At 38.8% G+C, this 19,344-nt stretch overlaps 1 protein-coding gene across 2 annotated transcripts in view; it reads right to left on the reverse strand.

Moving 5' to 3' along the window:
• NELL1 (neural EGFL like 1) overlaps positions 1–19,344 on the reverse strand; it is a 755,117-nt gene that overhangs the window by 604,300 nt on the left and 131,473 nt on the right. For both annotated transcript variants that reach the window (XM_033118971.1, XM_033118969.1), the window contains exon 5: positions 4,992–5,088. In XM_033118971.1, the coding sequence (XP_032974862.1) occupies positions 4,992–5,088 (97 nt within the window). The remainder of the gene's footprint in view (positions 1–4,991; positions 5,089–19,344) is intronic.

Below are 19,344 nucleotides of genomic sequence, written 5' to 3' on the forward strand. Positions count from 1 at the left end.
ATCACTTGGTCTGACACTGACACACACACACACACACACACACACACACACACACTCTGCTATGTTCAGTTTGCTAATTTTTATTCTTTTATTTTTTTAGAATTTTTAATCTAATCTGTATTCAAAAGCATGTTGGACTATACAATTCCTTTCCCATATAGTCCTTGTCTGATAGGGAATAAAGGACACACTATTCCCATGAATGAGATGGGTAGTGTTCTCATTTATTCTCTTCTCTGGTAGAGTTTATGTAAGATAAAAATTATTTCCTTGGATATGATTATAGAATTGTCTGTAAAATTGTCTCAACATAGTGGTTATTTAGTGGAGAGACACTGTAGATTGCAAAAATAGTGCCAATCATTTGCTTCTTGTCGGACTGTCGCTCTGTGCAATGGGAGTTTGCAGCACATCCCATAAAAAGGTGAAGTCTATTTCCCATACCCTTAAATCTGCCTTATAACATGGTTTGACCAATATTATGCAATAACAATAATGTGCAAGTTTCAAGCCTTGGATTCAAAAGGCTGTGCACACTTTTGCTCGAGCTCTGGAAACCCTGTTCAGCCACCATGTAAAGAAGCTTGGGCTAGACTGCTAGAAATTAGAGATCACATGAAGCAGAGGTGAGACATCCCAGCTAAGGCCGTTCTAGTATTGCCAGTCCCCAGAAAACCTAGCAGCTAGCAAAAGATGCATGAGTGAACCCACTGAGAATACAAGAAGCATTCAGTTAAGCCCACTCCAAACTGACAAGTCACAAAATTGTGAAGTAAATAGTTGTTCTCTCAATCCATTAAGTTTTGAGTTGATTTGCTATGCATCAAAAGCTAACTGATCTCATAGATTTCAAATCATGAATTCTTTATCGTACTTTACTGAGTTTTCATTCCTTAAGTTCATTTTGATAATTTATGTATTGCTAGGAAATTGTCCATTTTTCTCTAATCTTGCATTGTATTGGCATAAAATTATAAATACATGATTAATTACTATTGTTTTAATTTTTGCAGTATTTCTGTGCTTTTTTTCTTTCTCCTGTTTTTATGGCTTCTCTTATTTTTTCTTCCTCAAACTTCCAGATGACCAAATTTTGGCTTTCTCGATTTTCTCTATTGTATCCTACTCGTTATATTATCAACTTCTGTTCTCATGTGCTTATGTTTTCATGTCTTTTACTTTCTTTGGGTTTATTCTGATTTTCATTTTCTCACATCTTAAGTTGGATACTTTGCTCATTAAATTTCTCCCATTTCTGTCTTTGTAGCCTACAACTACTTTGAACAACTTCTCTTATTCTATGGCAAGTCCCTTTACTCTCTTAGTCATGTGTTTTGAGACAAAGATCCAAATTTGAATATATTGGAATATATACATCAACCTTTGTTTTGTGGTTATTACTTTTACCTCTTATTTGAAAAATATTTTTCTTACATCAAGGTCATAAAGATATTTTTCTATGCTATGTTTTTAAGCTTTACTGCTTTACCTTTCATATTTATATCTATAATCCCCTGGAATTGATTTTGCTTGAAAGAGAAGTCAAGACGATCTATTTCCCCATGGACATGCCCTTGACCCAGCCCCCTACAGGGAGAAGAGTACCCTTCCCCAGGATGCTCTAACACCTCAATGGATACTTTCAGCTTTCGTGTTAGGTGCATGCAGCTTTAGAATTGTTTATCATTACGTGGTAAACTTTTTGGTCTTGATGTTTGATATGGCCTGAGCTTCTATAGCAGTCTCATATTTAGTTTGGCCTATTTCTTTTTTCCCCCCTTCTTTTTTCCGCTTCACTATCAACATTTATGAACCCTGATTTTTTAATTGTTTTAATGTAAACAATGTATACCAGAATTTGAGTTTTATAAATCCAATATAATAGTCTGACTTTTAACTGGAGTATAAATCACTGAAATTTGGTGATGAATATTGTGAAATGGAATGATGTCTATGGTATCCTATTAAACATTTTTTCTCTCCTTGCCTTATTTTGGGTTGATAGAACTTTTTAAAAGTCCCCTCACTCATACTTAAATTTGGAATTAAATAGTGTATCTATTGTTTCAGTGTTGGTTTAAATTTTTAACATGCGAATTTAGAGTCTAAAATTAATCAGTTTCTCTATTCATTTTGTAACCAATACAAGGCTTTAAAACACCTTCAATTAGATCATCCCGTATTTTCATGTTATTGTTGTCTAATATTTTGAATTTCATTTTTTGCAAAATTAGGCATTATTATTTAATCAATGATTATGCAGTTTGTGCATGCTCTCAACAATTTACTTATTCACCAATTCTCCTTGCACTATATTTCTTTCTTCTGGGAAGTTTCTTTAATGAAGATCTATTGGTCATAAACAGAGTTTTGTTTTTCTATAAATTCTTTATTTTACACTCATTCTCAAGTGATAATTAAGCTGGATATATGCAACAACATTTGGGAGTTATTTTCTTAAAACTTTGAAACATTTATTATGTTCAGTCTTCTGCATTTACTGTTTAAAAGCCAGCTGTTCAATCTATGTTATTCTTTTGTGGAAATTTTGCCTTTTCTTATTGGCTACTTTTAAGACATTCTCCGTGTCTTTGGGATTCTCCTATTCCATTGATATTTTTAGGGGATAATATTTCTATTATCTTGATTTGGATAATAGGTTATTAAACAGTCAAAAATTCTTCCCCTCTTTGCATCCATATCCTTGCAATGCAATATTACAAAATAGTCCTTCAAGAGATGGAGTCTATACAAGGCTAAAGTATTCAAAGCAGTATGGTACCGGCATAAAAATAGATATACAAATTAACAAAACAGAATCAAGAAACCCTCCTTCCACATACCCCCAAAAAAACCCTTGTATATATGGTCAACTAATATTTTACAAGGAAGCCAAGTATATTCAGAGGGAAAAGACAGTCTCACCAATAAATGGTGCTGGGAAAAATGGATATTCACATATAAAGGAATGAAACTAGACATCCTATTTTACAATACTCACAAAAATTAATTTGAAATGTATTAAAGACAAACAAAAGACCAGAACCTATAAAACTTCTACAAGAAAACATAGGGAAAAAGCTCCCTGACATTGATCTTGGCAATAGTGTTCTGGTTTTTTTTGTTTGTTTGTTTTTTGCTTTTTGTTTTTTGTATATGACACCAAAAGTACAAACAATAAAAGCAAACATTAATAAGTGAGACTACATGAAACTGAAAAGCTTTTATATAACAACAGCAGCAACAAAATGAAAGGCAACTGACTGAATGGGACAAAATATCTGCAAATCGTATATCTGATGGTGGATTAATATCAAAAATATATATAAAGAACTCATACAATTCAATAGCAAAAAAAACAATCTGAAATGGGCAGATGATCTGAATAGACATTTTTCTAAAGAAGACAGGCAAATAGCCAACAGGTAGATGAAAAAGAGCTCATTTGTCACTAATCATCAGGTAAATGCAAATGAAAACCACAACCTGATATCACCTCATGCCTGCTAAAATGACTATCATCAAAAAGACAAGAGAGAAGTTTTTGTGAGGATGGGGAGAAAAGGGAACCCTTGTGCACTGTTGGTGGGAATGTAAATTGGTACAGCCACTATGGAAAGCAGTATTGAATCATATCATACTGGGTAGATAACCAAAGGAAATGAAATCACTACCTCAAAGAGGTATCTGCACCCCCATGCTCATTATAGCATTATTCACAATGGCAAAGACATGGACATAACCTAAGTGTCTGTCAACAGATGACTGAATAAAGAAGATGTGAGATAGATACGTGTGTGTGTTGTGTGTGTGTGTGTGCGTGTGTGTGTGTGTGTGGGTATGTAATATTCAGCCACGAGAAAGAAGACAGACCCCACCATTTGCAACATGAATGGACCTTGAGGGCATTATGGGAAATGAAGTAAGTCAGACAGAGGAAGCCAAATACTGGTTGATATCACTTATATGGGAAATCAGAGTAGAATGGTGGTTGCCAGGGCTGGGGCAGGGGGAATGGGAAAAGTTGGTCAAAGGGTACAAACTTCCAGTTACAATACGAGTAGGTTGTGGGGATCTAATATACAGCATGGTGATTATAGTTAATAATATTGTATATATACTTGAAAGTTGCTAATACATTACGTCTTAAATGTTCTCACCACAAAAAACAAATAGCAATTATGTAATGCGATGGTAAAATTAGTTACCCCTAATTTTGCAATATATGTGTATCATATCAACCCTTTATAAACCTTAAGCTTTCACACTGTTATATGTTAATTATATTTATTTAAATAAATAAATAAGGAACAAAGTCTCTAAATTCCTGGTACTGGCAGATATCCCTAAGGTTTTCATTTCCCTCGGTATATTTGGCCTCTTTTCATCTAAATGCAATGCTGAATCTTTTTAAAAGATTTTGTTCTATGTTATCCAGCACTTACAGGCATTTTAAAGCAGGAGGATTTTTAAAATATATAGTCTAAATATAAAACATATTGCCAAAAGCAAAACCGTGCCATTCTACTGAATGAAGAACAAGATTACCTTAAAATTTCATGTGTCTAACTTCTTCAATTCATTTTATCACTGTATCCTGCTGCTTCTATGAGGTACAACAATGCAGTTACTGTATTATCCTCTTTATAGATAAGAAAACCAAAGCTCATAGACACTGAGATCTGTTTCTTATTGCATATTACACACCAAACTGATTCAACATACATTATAAGAATGAAAACCAATTTAAAGGCTACTTTAAGTCCTCCAGAATTAGGTTAATGAGAAACATTTTTAGGATCATTTGCATTCTGCAATATCCATACCTGGCCACAGGGTGAATTGTGTGACCTTGGGCAAATCACTTAACACTCTGCCTAACAGAGAGTTTCAAAGCACGTACTTCATAAAATTATAAACATTGAATGATTTAACGCATGTGAAGCACATTAAAAAAAAAGCACATGGCAAAAACAGAAAGTAGTCCTTACTTTGAATAAGCCATGCTTTTGGTTGCGCTGACCAAGCCATAAATTGCTTCCTAGCGGAAGGTTGGTTTCGGGAGGGTCTATCACACGTTCATAAATCCTGTAAGAGCAAAGAACACAGTTACTAATGGAGAGGCTCAAAGCAGCACCAAATACACATGCTGTTTGAAGTACTCATGGCAATGGCTGCTGCTACAGAGATGGAGCCAATTACGTGGCATGTTTTAAATGTCAGGTCGGTAACATGAATGTAAAGATCTGTTTCTTGACAACACGTGGTGTTGTTTCACCAAGAGTTCCCTGGGTGAGATCCAAAACTGGCCCCCATACACAGTGGGCAAAGTAAAATTGAAGAAAGACGCAGACAACTCCAGGTTGGTGGCTGGCAGTTTTAATAAGCAAGAGAACTTACTTACTTTCATAGAAAGCGTGTGTCAGGCGGCCACTAAAGGAGCAGATCTCCACACCTGCCCACCAGGATCGTAAGTTTGTATAGAGGCCCTAATGGGGTTCATACACATACACAGTCCAGATGGCCTCACTAACACATTCTCTCAAGGCTACATCCTGAGTGGCTCTAGCATGCGAACCATGCACAGAGTGTACATTTCAAAGACAGGAGGGGGTGCTGCCTCCAATTGCCTGGGTCCAGTCAGCAGGTTAACCAGTGGTCAAATCTTCTCGATGACTTCCAACACTTGGACAAATTATCTGGGCCACCTCCGGGCTTTCTATCTCCACCTTTTGAGCAGGGGAAGCAGGAAGAGGGAAACATTTTTAAATGTCTACTCTGAGCAATAAACTTCCCACAAACCCTGCGAGTTAAGTTTCATCCACGTTATAGGTAAGAAAGCTGAGGTTCAGAGATGCTAACTGGGTCAACCAAGAGAAGATAGTCAGGAAGTAGTAGAGTTGGGATGAGAATCCCCAGCTGCCTGGCTCCAAGGCCCCTGTACCTTACTTTACACTCTACTAGTCCCTACCTTGGTTTATGTAGCTGCTACTCATTTCAACAGCAGCCTGCTGAACGTCTCTAACCAAGGGAGTAGCAGATGCCCAGAGAATAATCTGCTTAGTCTACAAAATCAAGGTACTGACATCATCATCGTCCAGTCAACAAATATCTATTGAGCACTTTTTATTCCCTGACCTCCACACAAGGCAACAGGAGATAGAGCAATACAACAGACATACAAAGTCCTGTCCTCATGGAGCAAACATAAGATAAAATTCTGCACATGGAGAAATTCTTCATATGCTCTATCTTCATATATGATATATGAAGACATATAACTAATATGGAGGTGACAGCAGCCCCAGGATCTTTGAAGGGACCTATGGAACAACTGAATTATCTCAAATGTTCCGCCCTACCAAATGTTAAGCCCCAGTTAGTCACAAATCTTTAGATTTGTGCTTTCCTTAGAAATGGTCCTTGCAACCACCTTCTGATCACAGGCCTCCACCTCATCCCTGGCAAGTCCCTCCCAGCACCTGAGCTCTGAGAAGAGAAAGGATGAGAACTGAACACGTCCTTAGATGCTCAGAAGATTTTGAGTGGGGTGAGACAGAATTTCAGTTCCTCGTGATGGCCCCGTCCATTCCTTGCATTTCTCAGACTTTGCTCAGAAGAGCAGCAGGAAGAGTCATCTCCAGGTAGGTCCAGACGCCTACCAACTAATCAGTCCTCCTTGCTGAGATGGAACTGACCGCCTCCTGCCACAGGCTAAGGTATTCCTCTGGTGGCTCTCAGAAGGAAAGAGTGGTAGAAATGAAAGCTTATCCAGTTGTGTCAAGGCACGTTGAATGACTGCGAGACTCTTACAGTTAGGAGCTGTCACGCCATAACCTTATATCTTAGCCACATCATCCATTAATCCCCTGTTCCCCACTGGAAACATGCTGTTTCCTAATAATCCACGCAAGGTATTCAACTGACAAAGCTCTAAATATATCAGGTCCTTCTCTACTAATTGTCTTTGTATTATAAATGGAGGCTTAAGGCATAAGCAAAGAAAAATAAATTCCCTTTAAAAAGACAGGCTGTGTTTTCTCCACAGGAATTCAACCATTTTTTTGTCTGTTAGAATGAACCACTTTAAGTAAAACAGTTTGTCAAAACTGCTGTAACACAAGAACCTGCTATATGGTTCCTTGAAGTTTTTCTCTATATTAGGGAATAATTAGAAACCAGACAAATTTACAACATAAGAGAGATGCATACATTACAGAAGATCAGCTTGATAGAATTTACTGTAGTCATTAAGAGTGAGAAATATGCAGGTCATGAAATATGGGAAAGCAAACAAAATAATTTTCACTGGAGGAAAGTAGAATGCACAATTATTTATGCACTGTGGAGATAACGACGCAAAAATTATGTTCAATGTTGGGGAATTTCCAAGGAGGCCAGAGAGAAACGGAAATTACTGTATTTAGGTGAAGAGGCAGAAGCATAACTTTCTATAAGGTTGTTTTGCTAATGAATTGAAAATGTTGTCCATGTATTTACTGATGTTTACCCTCTTTTAAAAATATTTGCGTCTGTCCGAGTGAGAGGAGCTTTCAATGCAAACACTTTTTGGTTTTCAATATGCTAGAAGGTGAACTTAATGAGCAGAGTAGATTCGGCCCTTCATCAATGTTGATTAAGTGCGAGAATAAAGAAGGAACAATCGAAAAGATCCTGCCACATCTTCTAAGCATCATCAGTCCTTGTGAGTTAGAAATAGCTAAGGAAGCAAACATCTGAGGCCCACTAGCAGCTAAGGCAGGGCCGTGACCCACAGGTCCGGTGTTAAAGGGGCATGCTGATTTCCAGTGGTACACAGTCCTCTCAGGAGCCCTTCCCGATGCCAAAGAAAGTCTGCTAGCTGCTGTCTCCTGGGCAGCCCCGCCAATTCACTCCAAGAGGCGGTCTTCACTAGAGAAGTCCATGCAACAAGCAGAATCAACAAAATGGATCCAGATACAGGAAAATGAGGAGACCTTAAAAACATAGTATGAGAAAAAAAAACCCACACAGAAGAAACCTAATCATGAGGAAATATCAGACAAACACAATGTGAGAGACATTTCACAAAATAACTGCTTGTGCTCTTTAAAATGTAAAAAAAAAAATGTCAATGTCATGAAAAATAAAGACAGACTGAGAAACAGTTGCAGATTAAAAAGAGACCAAACGGACATAAAAATTATAGACAAGCTAGGATCCTGGATTGGATTTGGGGGCAGGAAGGAAAAAAAAAAAACCCATAAAGAACATCAGTGGGAAAATTGGTGAAATTTGAATAGGAACTGTAGATTATATAATAGTATTATATTTATGTTCAATTTCCTGATTTTAAGAATTGGGTGGTATATACATAAGTAAATGTCTTGTTCTTAAAAATTACATACTGAAGTATTTGGGGGGAAAGAGTCATGACATTTGCAACTTATTCTCAAAGGGTTCAAAATAACAATGTGTGTATATATAAGTACATACATATATAAACACACACATTATTATTTAGAGAGAAAGAGCACAGAATCTGGGCAGAGTATATGATTGTGTTTTATATCATTCTTAAAATGTTTCTGTAAAACTAAAATTATTTTAAAATAAAGTTTTAAAAATAGGGTAAAAAGCAAAAAGTTCTACAATGTAGTAAACTAAAAATACACACGTGCAAAACACTTTTGTACCTATATCTATTTAGCCAAGGATGCATACAAATTTAAAGATTTCCATAAAATATATGACAGTGTTTCTTTCCCTAAGGAAGTGGGAATGGTGAAGGGAGAAAAAGTGAATGAACGTATGAATGGAAATTACACAGACTAATGCTAACAACAGCTCACAAACTAAGAAATAACCACGTTTGTTAAGTGAAATAAGTCAGACAGAGAAAGATAAGTACCATATGATCTCACTTATTTGCTGATTCTAAAGAAAAGAATAAGTGAATGAACTAATCAGAAACAGTTTGGGAGACAATGAGGAAAAACTGAGGGTTGCTAGATGGGCGGGGGGGGTGGGGGGTGGGGGGGAGGGTGAGGGGATTGGAGGGCAGTGGGTGACCACAGGATGGCCACGGGGTTTGAAAATTAATCTGGGGAACGTAATTTGGTGGTTACCAGAGCGTAAGGGGGTTGGGGGGTGGGGGATGAGGGTGAGGGGGATCAAATGTACGGTGATGGAAGGGGAGCTGACTCTGGGTGGTGAACACACAGTGTGATTTATGGATGATGTGATACAGAATTGCACAACTGAAATCTATGTAATTCTACTAACAATTGTCACCCCCAATAAATTAAAAATAAATTAAAAAAAAAAAAAAACTTAAAAAAAAAAAATTTAAAAAAAAAAAAAAAAAGAAAAGAAATAACCACGTTTGTAACCCTCTATCAACATGCCAGACGAATATAATCAGAATCTTGGGGAAAGGCTTCTGAACCCTAGGGTGCAGTTTAGGCGCACTGGCTTACGAAAACAGGCAGCAGTCTGTCACCTACGTCTAGTATCACCCAAGTCAAGTCAAACGAAAAGTCAAAGCTAACAGAGTGAACTCCTAGGTTTCCAGCGTGGTCAGGAAATACTGATAGTCCAGTATGCTGGTTAATGGTGTTTCCTTCACATCAACAAATACCTGACTATCTACAATGTGTGTGACACTGTGCTGCCTATGGAGACACACGCAGGCCAAATGAATTCGGCCAAGTCTTTGCCCTCAAGTCAAGTGCCTAAGGCAGACAGGCAGGCAACATGCACGCACACACCCTGTAATTCGGTAAGTACAACGATCTATGGAAGCAGAGGGGTAAGAAAACAGAATTCTGTCTGCTGTAGGGAAGACTTGCCAAAGAAGGGGACCCTAGAGCTGAGTTTTGAATGAAGAATAAAGTGAAGCTGACAGACATAACAGCAAGCATTTATATAGCACTTAGTGTGCACCAAGCATTGTACTGAGGACTTTCCATAGGTTCGTTCACTTGATTGTCATTTTGTCACCATCAGGAAGGTGATCCTGCTCAGCAAGGTTACATAACATGTCCGTGGTGAGGCCGCTTGTGAATGGCAGAGCTGGGATTTGAACCCAGACCTCCAAATCGGTGCTACTCACTCAAATCAAGTAAAATTCCTTTACTCATCAGGAAGGAAAAAGGGGAAACAAGTTCATGTGCCAACGTACATGGCCAAGACTGGTTCATTCTTGTGGAACCAACTTTCTCTTCCTCCTGGGCTCACAGCTGCAGTACATTTCTGGCCTCCTTCACAGCTGGGTACGGCCATAAAATGTGAGTGGAAGGGACGTGCACCATGTCTAGCCCTGCACCTTCCCCAAAAAGTATCTCCCTCAAGAAGCTTTCACATTCTTTCTCACTCTCTTTCAGCTGACTAGAGAAGACGGAGGGCTAGGAGGGGGGCACAGCCCCAAGACAAAGATTCCGGATGCCTAAATGATGATGTGCAAATGTACCTGTTAGCTGGTACTACATAAGCAAGAAGTGCAATGCTAGGTTAACCCCGAGATAGAGAGATTTGCTGTAGTTATGGCTGATAGTATTTACCCTAATAAATACATATCCCACTGAAAAACAGAAAGGTGACCACTGTATTTTCATGCCCACAAAGCCAAGAGGTGTCAGAGATAATGTGGTGTGGCAGAGACGACATGAATTGGGATAAAATAGATTTGGGTTCATGCTCCAGTTCTGCGTTCTACTAGCTAAATCAAGTTATTTGATTTCTCTGTACCTCAGCTTCCTCATTTAAAAAACAATGGAGATATTACTGCTGACTGTGTGCATTGCGGTGGGGCTTACATGAAATACAGGTAATGCCCCTGGAACACAGTAGGTGCTGCTGTTCTAGAAAACTCACAGGTGCCTGAGAATGCAGAACTGCACAGGGCACCTGACCCATTCCAGCCCTCTGGCTATGTCTCATGCCAAATGAATCCACTGAGATGTGGTTACCAGCATCTTAGGTGCCGCACGGCTTGTGCTTTGGGATATGATTTAAAGGAATTGCATCACTGTCACACGGGTGTGAGACTTCAATGTTAAAATGCAAGCATATAGTGTCTATTTTCTCATAACCTTCCACCACTTTGAAAATTTAAAAGCCCTAAGTTTATTTTCACCTTTCACATATTTAAAAGCTAGAACAAGTGAATATGCACCAGAAAAAAAATTAACAGCATTAATTTCTGTTGCTGTTTAACCTGATTAAAACTATGGAGCAAACTGACAACCTATTTAGATACTAAATTTTGGATTAAAAAAGAGAATTTTAGGACAAAGTATATTTTCTATGACATCTAAAATTCCAGCATTTTCATTATTTTAGTTTTAAAATGTTATTCATTAGCTTCGTTTAATTCTTTCCAGCCATAAATCACAACCTTTTCTGTATAAATTACTCAAAATTCTAAGCAAACACATTATTTAATATCTTTTACATCCTTCCAAAACATATAATTCTTTGACATTTACAAGTTTGAATTTGTTGAAAGTTCATCATAAACACATAAGATTGGAGAAGGTCTCAGGGAAAAAAGAAAAGGTAGAAAAATATTTTATAATTTATGAGACTGTGTTTAGACACACAATCACCACACCAACCACAAAAGTACACTGCTTTTATAAGGAAAGTATGACAGGATACTGTTCCTAGTGCTTCGTGCAGTCCAGCACTAGGTACTTTCCGGGTCCGTTTGGAACCGTAACAGGATTTAGCCGATCCATAGATAAGCTTTCTGGGAAAATGGAACTATCCGCAGTGAGCAGAGGCCCTCACTCTATGTTCTTATTTCAGAATGCCCTTCTACTCCTTTTACATATTACGTTTTATACATCTTGACTGCCCTACATGTTAGTTCTTCATGGATCTCTGAGATCCTCCCCACCGGGATGATCGATTTGCACATACTCTCCAGACTCTCAGCGTATAAGCCTGCGCCCTCGCACTCCCCACTGGAGTCTAAGATTCTGCTCCTAGCTGGGCTGGCATTCCCAGACCTCCCTGCCAAGGAAGAAGGAGCTGGTGTTTCCATGTTTCCTGGTACCCCTGGACCCAGCACTTTTATCCTCGAGTTGTGCCTGTGACTATGGAACCTGACTGCCACAACCACTCATGACCTGCTGAGTGTGTGGGAAACAGAGCCCTCTCTGCAACACCCCTGCACCTGCTCAGTTGTCTCCGGCACTGAGTCCCTCCCTGACTATCCTAGATAAGGTAACTTCTAACCCCTCATCACTTAGCTTCTTGTACCCTTATCAAAGCAAACGACTCTCCAAAATTATCTTAGCTCTTTCCTGATTGACTGCCTACTCCTACCAGACTGTAATCATCTTGAAAGCAGGGATCTTGTCTATCTTTTTCATGTCAGTGTCTCTAGTACCTGGAGGAGTGCCTAGTCAAAGGTGCCTACCCCATATATCTATTTATTGAATGAATGAATGAGTGAGTGAATGAATGAGTGAGTGAATGAATGAATGAGTGAATGAATGAATGAGTGAGTGAATGAATGAGTGAGTGAGTGAATGAATGAATAAATGAATGAGTGAATGAATGTTCCCTGATACTATCTTCAGAATGGGAGGGCTACAGTCACACAGTTATACAAGCCTTAAAGTACTACAGCAATTCGCAAAACTGAATAACACAGACTGAATAACACAGTCAAATGTGACACTTTATGCAGAGAATCCTGAGGAAAATACAGTCAGTGAAAATGACTGAAATATGATAACCCTTTTCAGGTGTCTTCCTCCACCATTCCCAGCTCATAAGATTTACACAAGAAGCCCGAAACAGCGAGCAAGATGAACACTTATCACTGTTTTTCATCCAGAAAAGAGAGAGGGACAGCAAGTTTGAGTCTGTCAGGCAGACAACTAACAGGGAAACCATGTAGATATATTTCTGAAAGAGCAAGAGAAACAGTCAGCAACTTGAAATTAATTAGATTAAGCACAGTCCTTTGGATAAGCACACAATTTACTGCTTAAGTTGACTGCATTATAATCAGCCTAAATTTATCACAGTCCCATAGATTATCTGATACAAGTAATGTATTTACTCAACTATCTAAAATCTACCCTTTCTTTTGGCTAAAGAAAATCCAATACTCACTTTGTCACGTTTGTTTCTAGGTCTTGCACTCAAAGGTGCTGCCTATTAAGCAGTTTTGAGAGAACTATGAAAATTTTGCACAACATTAATAGCTAGCATTATTTTAAATGGTATCTCAATACCATGCAAAATTAAACATCCAGTCAAATATAAAAACTGCTTGAGAGAAATGAACAATGCAAGAGTAGCTGACATGCCCCTTGTAAAAGTCAGTCACTGAATCAAGGACTCACATGAGAAATTTTCTTCACAAGGTACAACCTCCCTTTATTCTTGACTTTGGTTAAGAATGCCCTCCCTAGCAAATATCCCATCTGCTTAAAAACTGGTCAATATTCTACAAAGAACTTGATTTTCTTTTAAAAGATAAAGCCCTCTGAGCTCAACACAAAGCAGACACAGTGATTCAACAACACTACTTATGAAAGAATATTGGATTTTTATTTACCTGGATGAAGAAAGCCCTCTGAAGGACTCCACGGTACCTTTCCCAATTATACCAAAGAATGAATTCCCAATGTAAACCATGTGAGTCGACATGTATTATGCCGCTGTTCAATAAGACAATATGAAGCCCAAATGAGATGGCTAAATGAAGAGGTTTATCTTGGGCTTTGACTAGAATTAAAGAAAAGCATTCACATTCTCCCTGAAGAGGAAAGTTGCAATGACCTTCCTTTGCTAGAGAGAGCCTCATCATCACTGCCTTCTAGCTGGCACTAGTGAATGTCAAGGTACTCGTTGGAGAAAGTTCCCTGTACAGAACACAAGGCCATTCCCGTCCTATTTCCCCTCATTAACATGGTGGTGGGTGACCTGCACACAGGTCCTGACGCTAACAGGGATAAAACGCAATCCTCCCCCTCTAGGCTTCACAAATGTGAAAATTGCAAAGTTGTTCATCTCCACTGGAAAAGCAAAGGACACCTATGGTGTCTATTATTCTTGGCCCTGAAAACTGAGCATTCATTCCGTGGTTCATGGAAATCGACAAAACAGTTCCTCGAAGCTTACTTTATTCAGTATGACAGGAGCATTTGGCAACTGTGTACGCTGATGAGTTATTTGTCGGATTTCCGTGTCAATTGCCTGGCTGTTGTTAATTATGTGCAAACATGGAATGCACATCACACAGGACTTATATACCAGAAGGAAATGAAAAGAATTCCCCAACAAAGAGCTCTGCGGTCCCCTTCTACCAATCTGCTTAACAAAACCAGTTGACACTAGACAAATGACAAGATTTAAAAATGCACCTCTAGCGCTGTACAGGAGCAAACAGACTGTAATCGAGGAGAGGCATTATAAGGACGAATACAGTATGTCCTCAACATGGAAGAATTGAATTCCAACCTAAATCCATGCAGAACTCAGGAGGGAGGACGAGAGTGGAGCTCAGCAGGTTTCCAACCTGTTCCTTAGCAGCTGGCTGCTGAGAGGGGAAATAAAAATGCAAAGAGAAGGTGAAGTTGAAATCTGGAGGAAGATGCCCTTATTGTGATAAATGAGGAGGCAGATGTGTTTGACTGTGATTAGCAAATACTGCTGCCAGAACAGGGTGTGAACGCCCTCCAAAGAGAGGAGAGGTCTTCCCAGAGATCAAGTCCTCCTGTGAGCTGCTTCATCCACTTAGAAAACACTTGTCAAACTCATGCTTTTTCTTGCCTAGCAATTAAATGTTATTATGTCCATTTTCTCTCATCTGAATCTGTATACCACAGGTACTTGCCTGTCTTCGCCATATTTTATGCCCCTAATCTCTCTCTTCCACTACCTCTTACCAATACTTACTCCTCTGCCTGAATTTCATGATATGGATATCACCCCAAGATGATGCTGAATGGCCAGGGTCAAACAACCGGCTCATATAAGTCTGCCCTATTTAGTATTTTTACCTATGCTTTGGCAGTATTAGAGCAAATGTGCCTATTGAATCTGCAGGAGAATATGAAGTTGGTGTGATTATTTCAGTCATAACAGACTTAGGATAATACCACCAGGATTAAAAGAGACATTAATAGGCAGGAATTAGGGCCAAATAAAATTTAACACGGAAAAAGGAAAGGTCCCATGCTTAGGGACTATGCTTCTCAAAGACAGCATGTGAGACCTAAGGCTTAAGAGAAATACATATTGCAAAAAAAAAAATAGCCATTTGATCCACTGTGAGCTAAGATAAGATTGTCAAAAAAGATGTTGTGATCTTAAAGTGTACCATGAGAAGAAGATTATCTCATTCTAATCTAAGTCAGTCGACCCATAAATAATCATATTAGTTGTAGGAACTTCTCAGATGATACACATATACACTTCACAAAGAACCAAGAAAGATTGTGAGGGCCTTGAGAGCTAAATCAAATGACGAATAGTTGAAGGAACAGAGGATGTTCAGTCTGAAGAAGCAAATATTATGGGATGGCATGACAAAATCCTCAAATACTTGGAGGATTGTCATGTGGAAGATGGATGGGACTTGTTCTATGTAGCTAAAAAAGGTAAAATGCATACCAACAAAGTGTAAGCTATAGAGGCACTTTTGGCTCAAGGTAAGAATGTTCTAACAGTCAGAAATCATCGGGAAGGAACAACCTTGGGCATCAGTAAAGTTCCAGTCCCAGAAGGGTATCCCAGCAGATGACAGAGTATCACTTGGCCAGGACAATACACCTCAAACTCAAAGAGACAGACTGCTTCAAAAGTCATGACCTGCCTTTGAATGAGTACCTCCTATATGCCACAGCTTTCCATACTCTATAATCCTTGAAATTACTGTAAAGGCAAGCATTGCTATACTCAACCGGCAGATGCTCACAAAGGTTAAGTGACTTTCCTGATAACATTCAGTAAATGGTGAAGCCTAAATTGAAACCCAGATGTAAATATCTTCCCTTCCATATTGCCTCATAACCCCCTATTGATTCATCTCTTAAAAAGTCAAACACTATTCAACCAGTGGGTTACATTAACAGTGTAACATACAGAAGGATCATTGAAGTAGAGTCAGACAACCTCTGTTTGCTTTTTACCTTTACTATTTACACTTTATGACTTGGGGCAAGTTACTGAAACTCTCTGAGCCCTCAGTTTCTTCACTCATAAACTTTTAATAACAATACCTATTGCACAGGCTTTTGATGAACATAAAAGAGATCATCTAAATAAAAGTATGTTTATACATTCTAAAATGCTTTTTTAAAATGGAACATGATTAATGTTGTTAGGTCAGAACAATGCTCTTAGCTTCACAGAACAATATAAAAGATACTTTAATTTGAACTATTCTTAGAAAAACATACCAGAAGCCTCATCTAAGCCACTTGGCTCAACTGGTTAGAAAGTAGCACCCAGTGTGAGCTTTACAATTTCTATTAAAGAGGAGCTTAGGGGCAGCAATCTTATAGGAGAGTGAAAAGTAAGAGCCTCCCATATCACTCCCTGGGTGTGGGCACTGAATGTGCACTGAAGCCTTAGTCACTGGTCTCATTTTTCCCCGGTGTTCAGATAAAATGTGCTGCTAACAGCGTTCAATGATACCCCAGGCTATCTGCCTCCCAGATATTTGCTGATACTCATAAGTGGGTAATAATTTAGTGTAACCTCATCTTATGATTCATGTAGATGAAGACTGAAGTGTTACGATAAGTCAAAAGCCTGCTGCTCCTATAAAGCACACACTGATAACCAGAACTCTCAGGACATTGAAGGTCTTCTGAACCAACCTCCATCTGCTACTTGTTACATTAAACATCCAACACACATCTGTCATGCCTAGAATGTAGGTGACATCCTCGTGTAACATTTTAAAACTTCCCAGAGCAAATGGACGTCTCCCCAAAGGCCTGATAACTGACCATTTCCTAACAACCCATGTGAAATATGCCAGGGTCTAGCAGGTATGCTAAGGGACAGGGGAAATTTTTTCTCTCTCTCCATGAATTCCTGATACAACCACAGAACACCTCCCACACACAAACAATGACATCCCACAGGATTCAGGCCAGGATTCATATTCTTTGACCTTTTCACTTTTTCAGGACCTTGGAAAGCACCAATATGGTCCATTGAACAGTTCCCAAACCTGGCTGTCTATAGTAAGATTTTCAAAACTACAGATTCCTAGTAAGATTTTCAAAACTACAGATTCCTAGGCCTATCATAAAATTAGACTTCCAGGTGCCAGCCTGGCCCTGCTGTAAAAGACTCCCTGAAGGAGGCCTTATTAGGCAATGTTTGCCTTCAAGCTTGACTAGGAGCTCCTGCCTCAGCCACTCCACTGCAGCCAAGCTACCCTAGGAAGCAAGCAGTTGGGCCTTTGCTTAGGGAATCTCCAAAGCAGACTGACAGGAATAGGAGACCCTGGGGGGCCATTTCTAGAGGTTTTTCTATTTGAATTAAAAACAAGTAAGAGTACAAAGAAAACTTCCGCAACCCAACTTATTGTGATGCATACAAAGATGTACAAAAGTTCTCCTGGCCATACCCCATTAACAGCTGTATAGAGAAAGGAAGGATGGACGGATGATCTAGACAGTCACTTTTAAATGTACTTTGACAAGAATAATGTTCTATCGTTGGCCTCCCAGAGCCTGCATTATAGGGTAGATGGACAACAATAAACAAGTCAACAAATAACTGTGTAACTTCAAATAATGGCAAATGCTAGGAAGAAATACAAATTAGGTGAATGAGCTACCTCTATTTGCCCCCTCTAGGTATACTCCTTGCCTCTCTTTTTCTTGTTTTATAAACAAGGACACTGAGAGGTTCCCTCTCCTTTTGGTTCCAGTTGGTTTTCAGCCACGGGAAATGCCAGCAGGAGGGCAGGAAGGGCTTGAGGTTGGGATACCAATTAACAGGTAAAGGACACAGCAGAGTGCTGAGCACACGGCACTCACTGTGTCATGGAAGCCGTCCCGAGTAAGAACAAAACTAGTGAAGAAGACCCTGGACTACTAAGTGGTGCTTTCATGTTTGTTTGGATTTTTCTCTCTCTCTCAACTGCTGTCAATCGTCTTCCCAATATAAATGTGTCAATACAAACTTGATTGTTTTTTAATAATGTTTACAGAGCGGACAGCTTGTGTGTCTTGACTTCTGCTTTGGAGCAAGTACACTGAATTATTCATTCAGTTTGGGGCTCTTTCTTTTAAAAAGTAATCATCACCTTCTGGAGAGAAAATTTTATTTTTTTCATGCTATCAGTCCTGTCAGACTTTAGAAGTTCACAATCACTGAAGAAGAGCAAAGCAATTTAGATAAAATTTCCTGTTCTGAAGGAAGACTTTTGTCATTAAATGTGAGGCATTCAATAGTAACTGCCAGCTGTTTAATCAAAAAGTTATTGTTCATTGTGGAGGAGAAATTGGAGTTTGGAAAACAATGAGGCTACAATGCCAAGTTCGGAAAATGTCTGATGGTTTCAAATTCTTTTCAAACTCTGTCTGATCATTTAAACTACAATGGCCCATTTCTAATAAGGCATTTCATGGATGACAATAAGAAAATCACTGAGATGACTGAGATCTCCTACTCATCTCTAATTATCCCCTTTCCGGGTGGCCCCTTCATGTTCAGATTACAGGGTGGAAATTAAAGACAGTTTTCAGAGGTGTCTCAAATAAGCCTATTATTAAGGATACACAGGTGACTCCTCTAAGTCTAAAACCAAAATGAATGATAAAAGAAAAATTAAGAAGGCAAGGGAATTACAAGAAGGAATATTCTGCATACTAGTAAGAAGGTTTGGAAGAAGACTAATGGAAAAAGAATAGATCTAGGAGTCAGAAGGCCTCGACCCTAAATTCTGGGTTTAATCACTAAACTTGGGATGTGGCCCTGAATAAATCACTTCATCTTCCTGGGATTACTGCCTCACCCTTCACATAAAGAAAATGATGACTGCTATACTTAGCTAATTTTTTTTAGGCTCAATGAGATTACTATACAGTAATTGCTTTGAAAACTATTGCCCAGTAGTGATGAGAAATAGTGTAAGTAAAGTGGTGTTGAGCCACCTGAATGTCTGTTGGTTTTCCAGATCCTCCCAGTAACCCAGGCACACCCCTTTCCTTATGGCCAGTCCATGAGATAATCTGGAAACCTTTTTCTAATCTGGCCCTTTTGTTTTTTAATTATCTTATTCAAATTGATTTCTGTTACTTACAACCTAAGTGCATTAACTGACACGAAAGTGTGGGAAGATCCACTGAAAGTCAAGCAATCATACTCTCAAAT

This window comes from Rhinolophus ferrumequinum, chromosome 11 (genome assembly GCF_004115265.2).
Source record: "Rhinolophus ferrumequinum isolate MPI-CBG mRhiFer1 chromosome 11, mRhiFer1_v1.p, whole genome shotgun sequence".
Taxonomy (NCBI): domain Eukaryota; kingdom Metazoa; phylum Chordata; class Mammalia; order Chiroptera; family Rhinolophidae; genus Rhinolophus; species Rhinolophus ferrumequinum.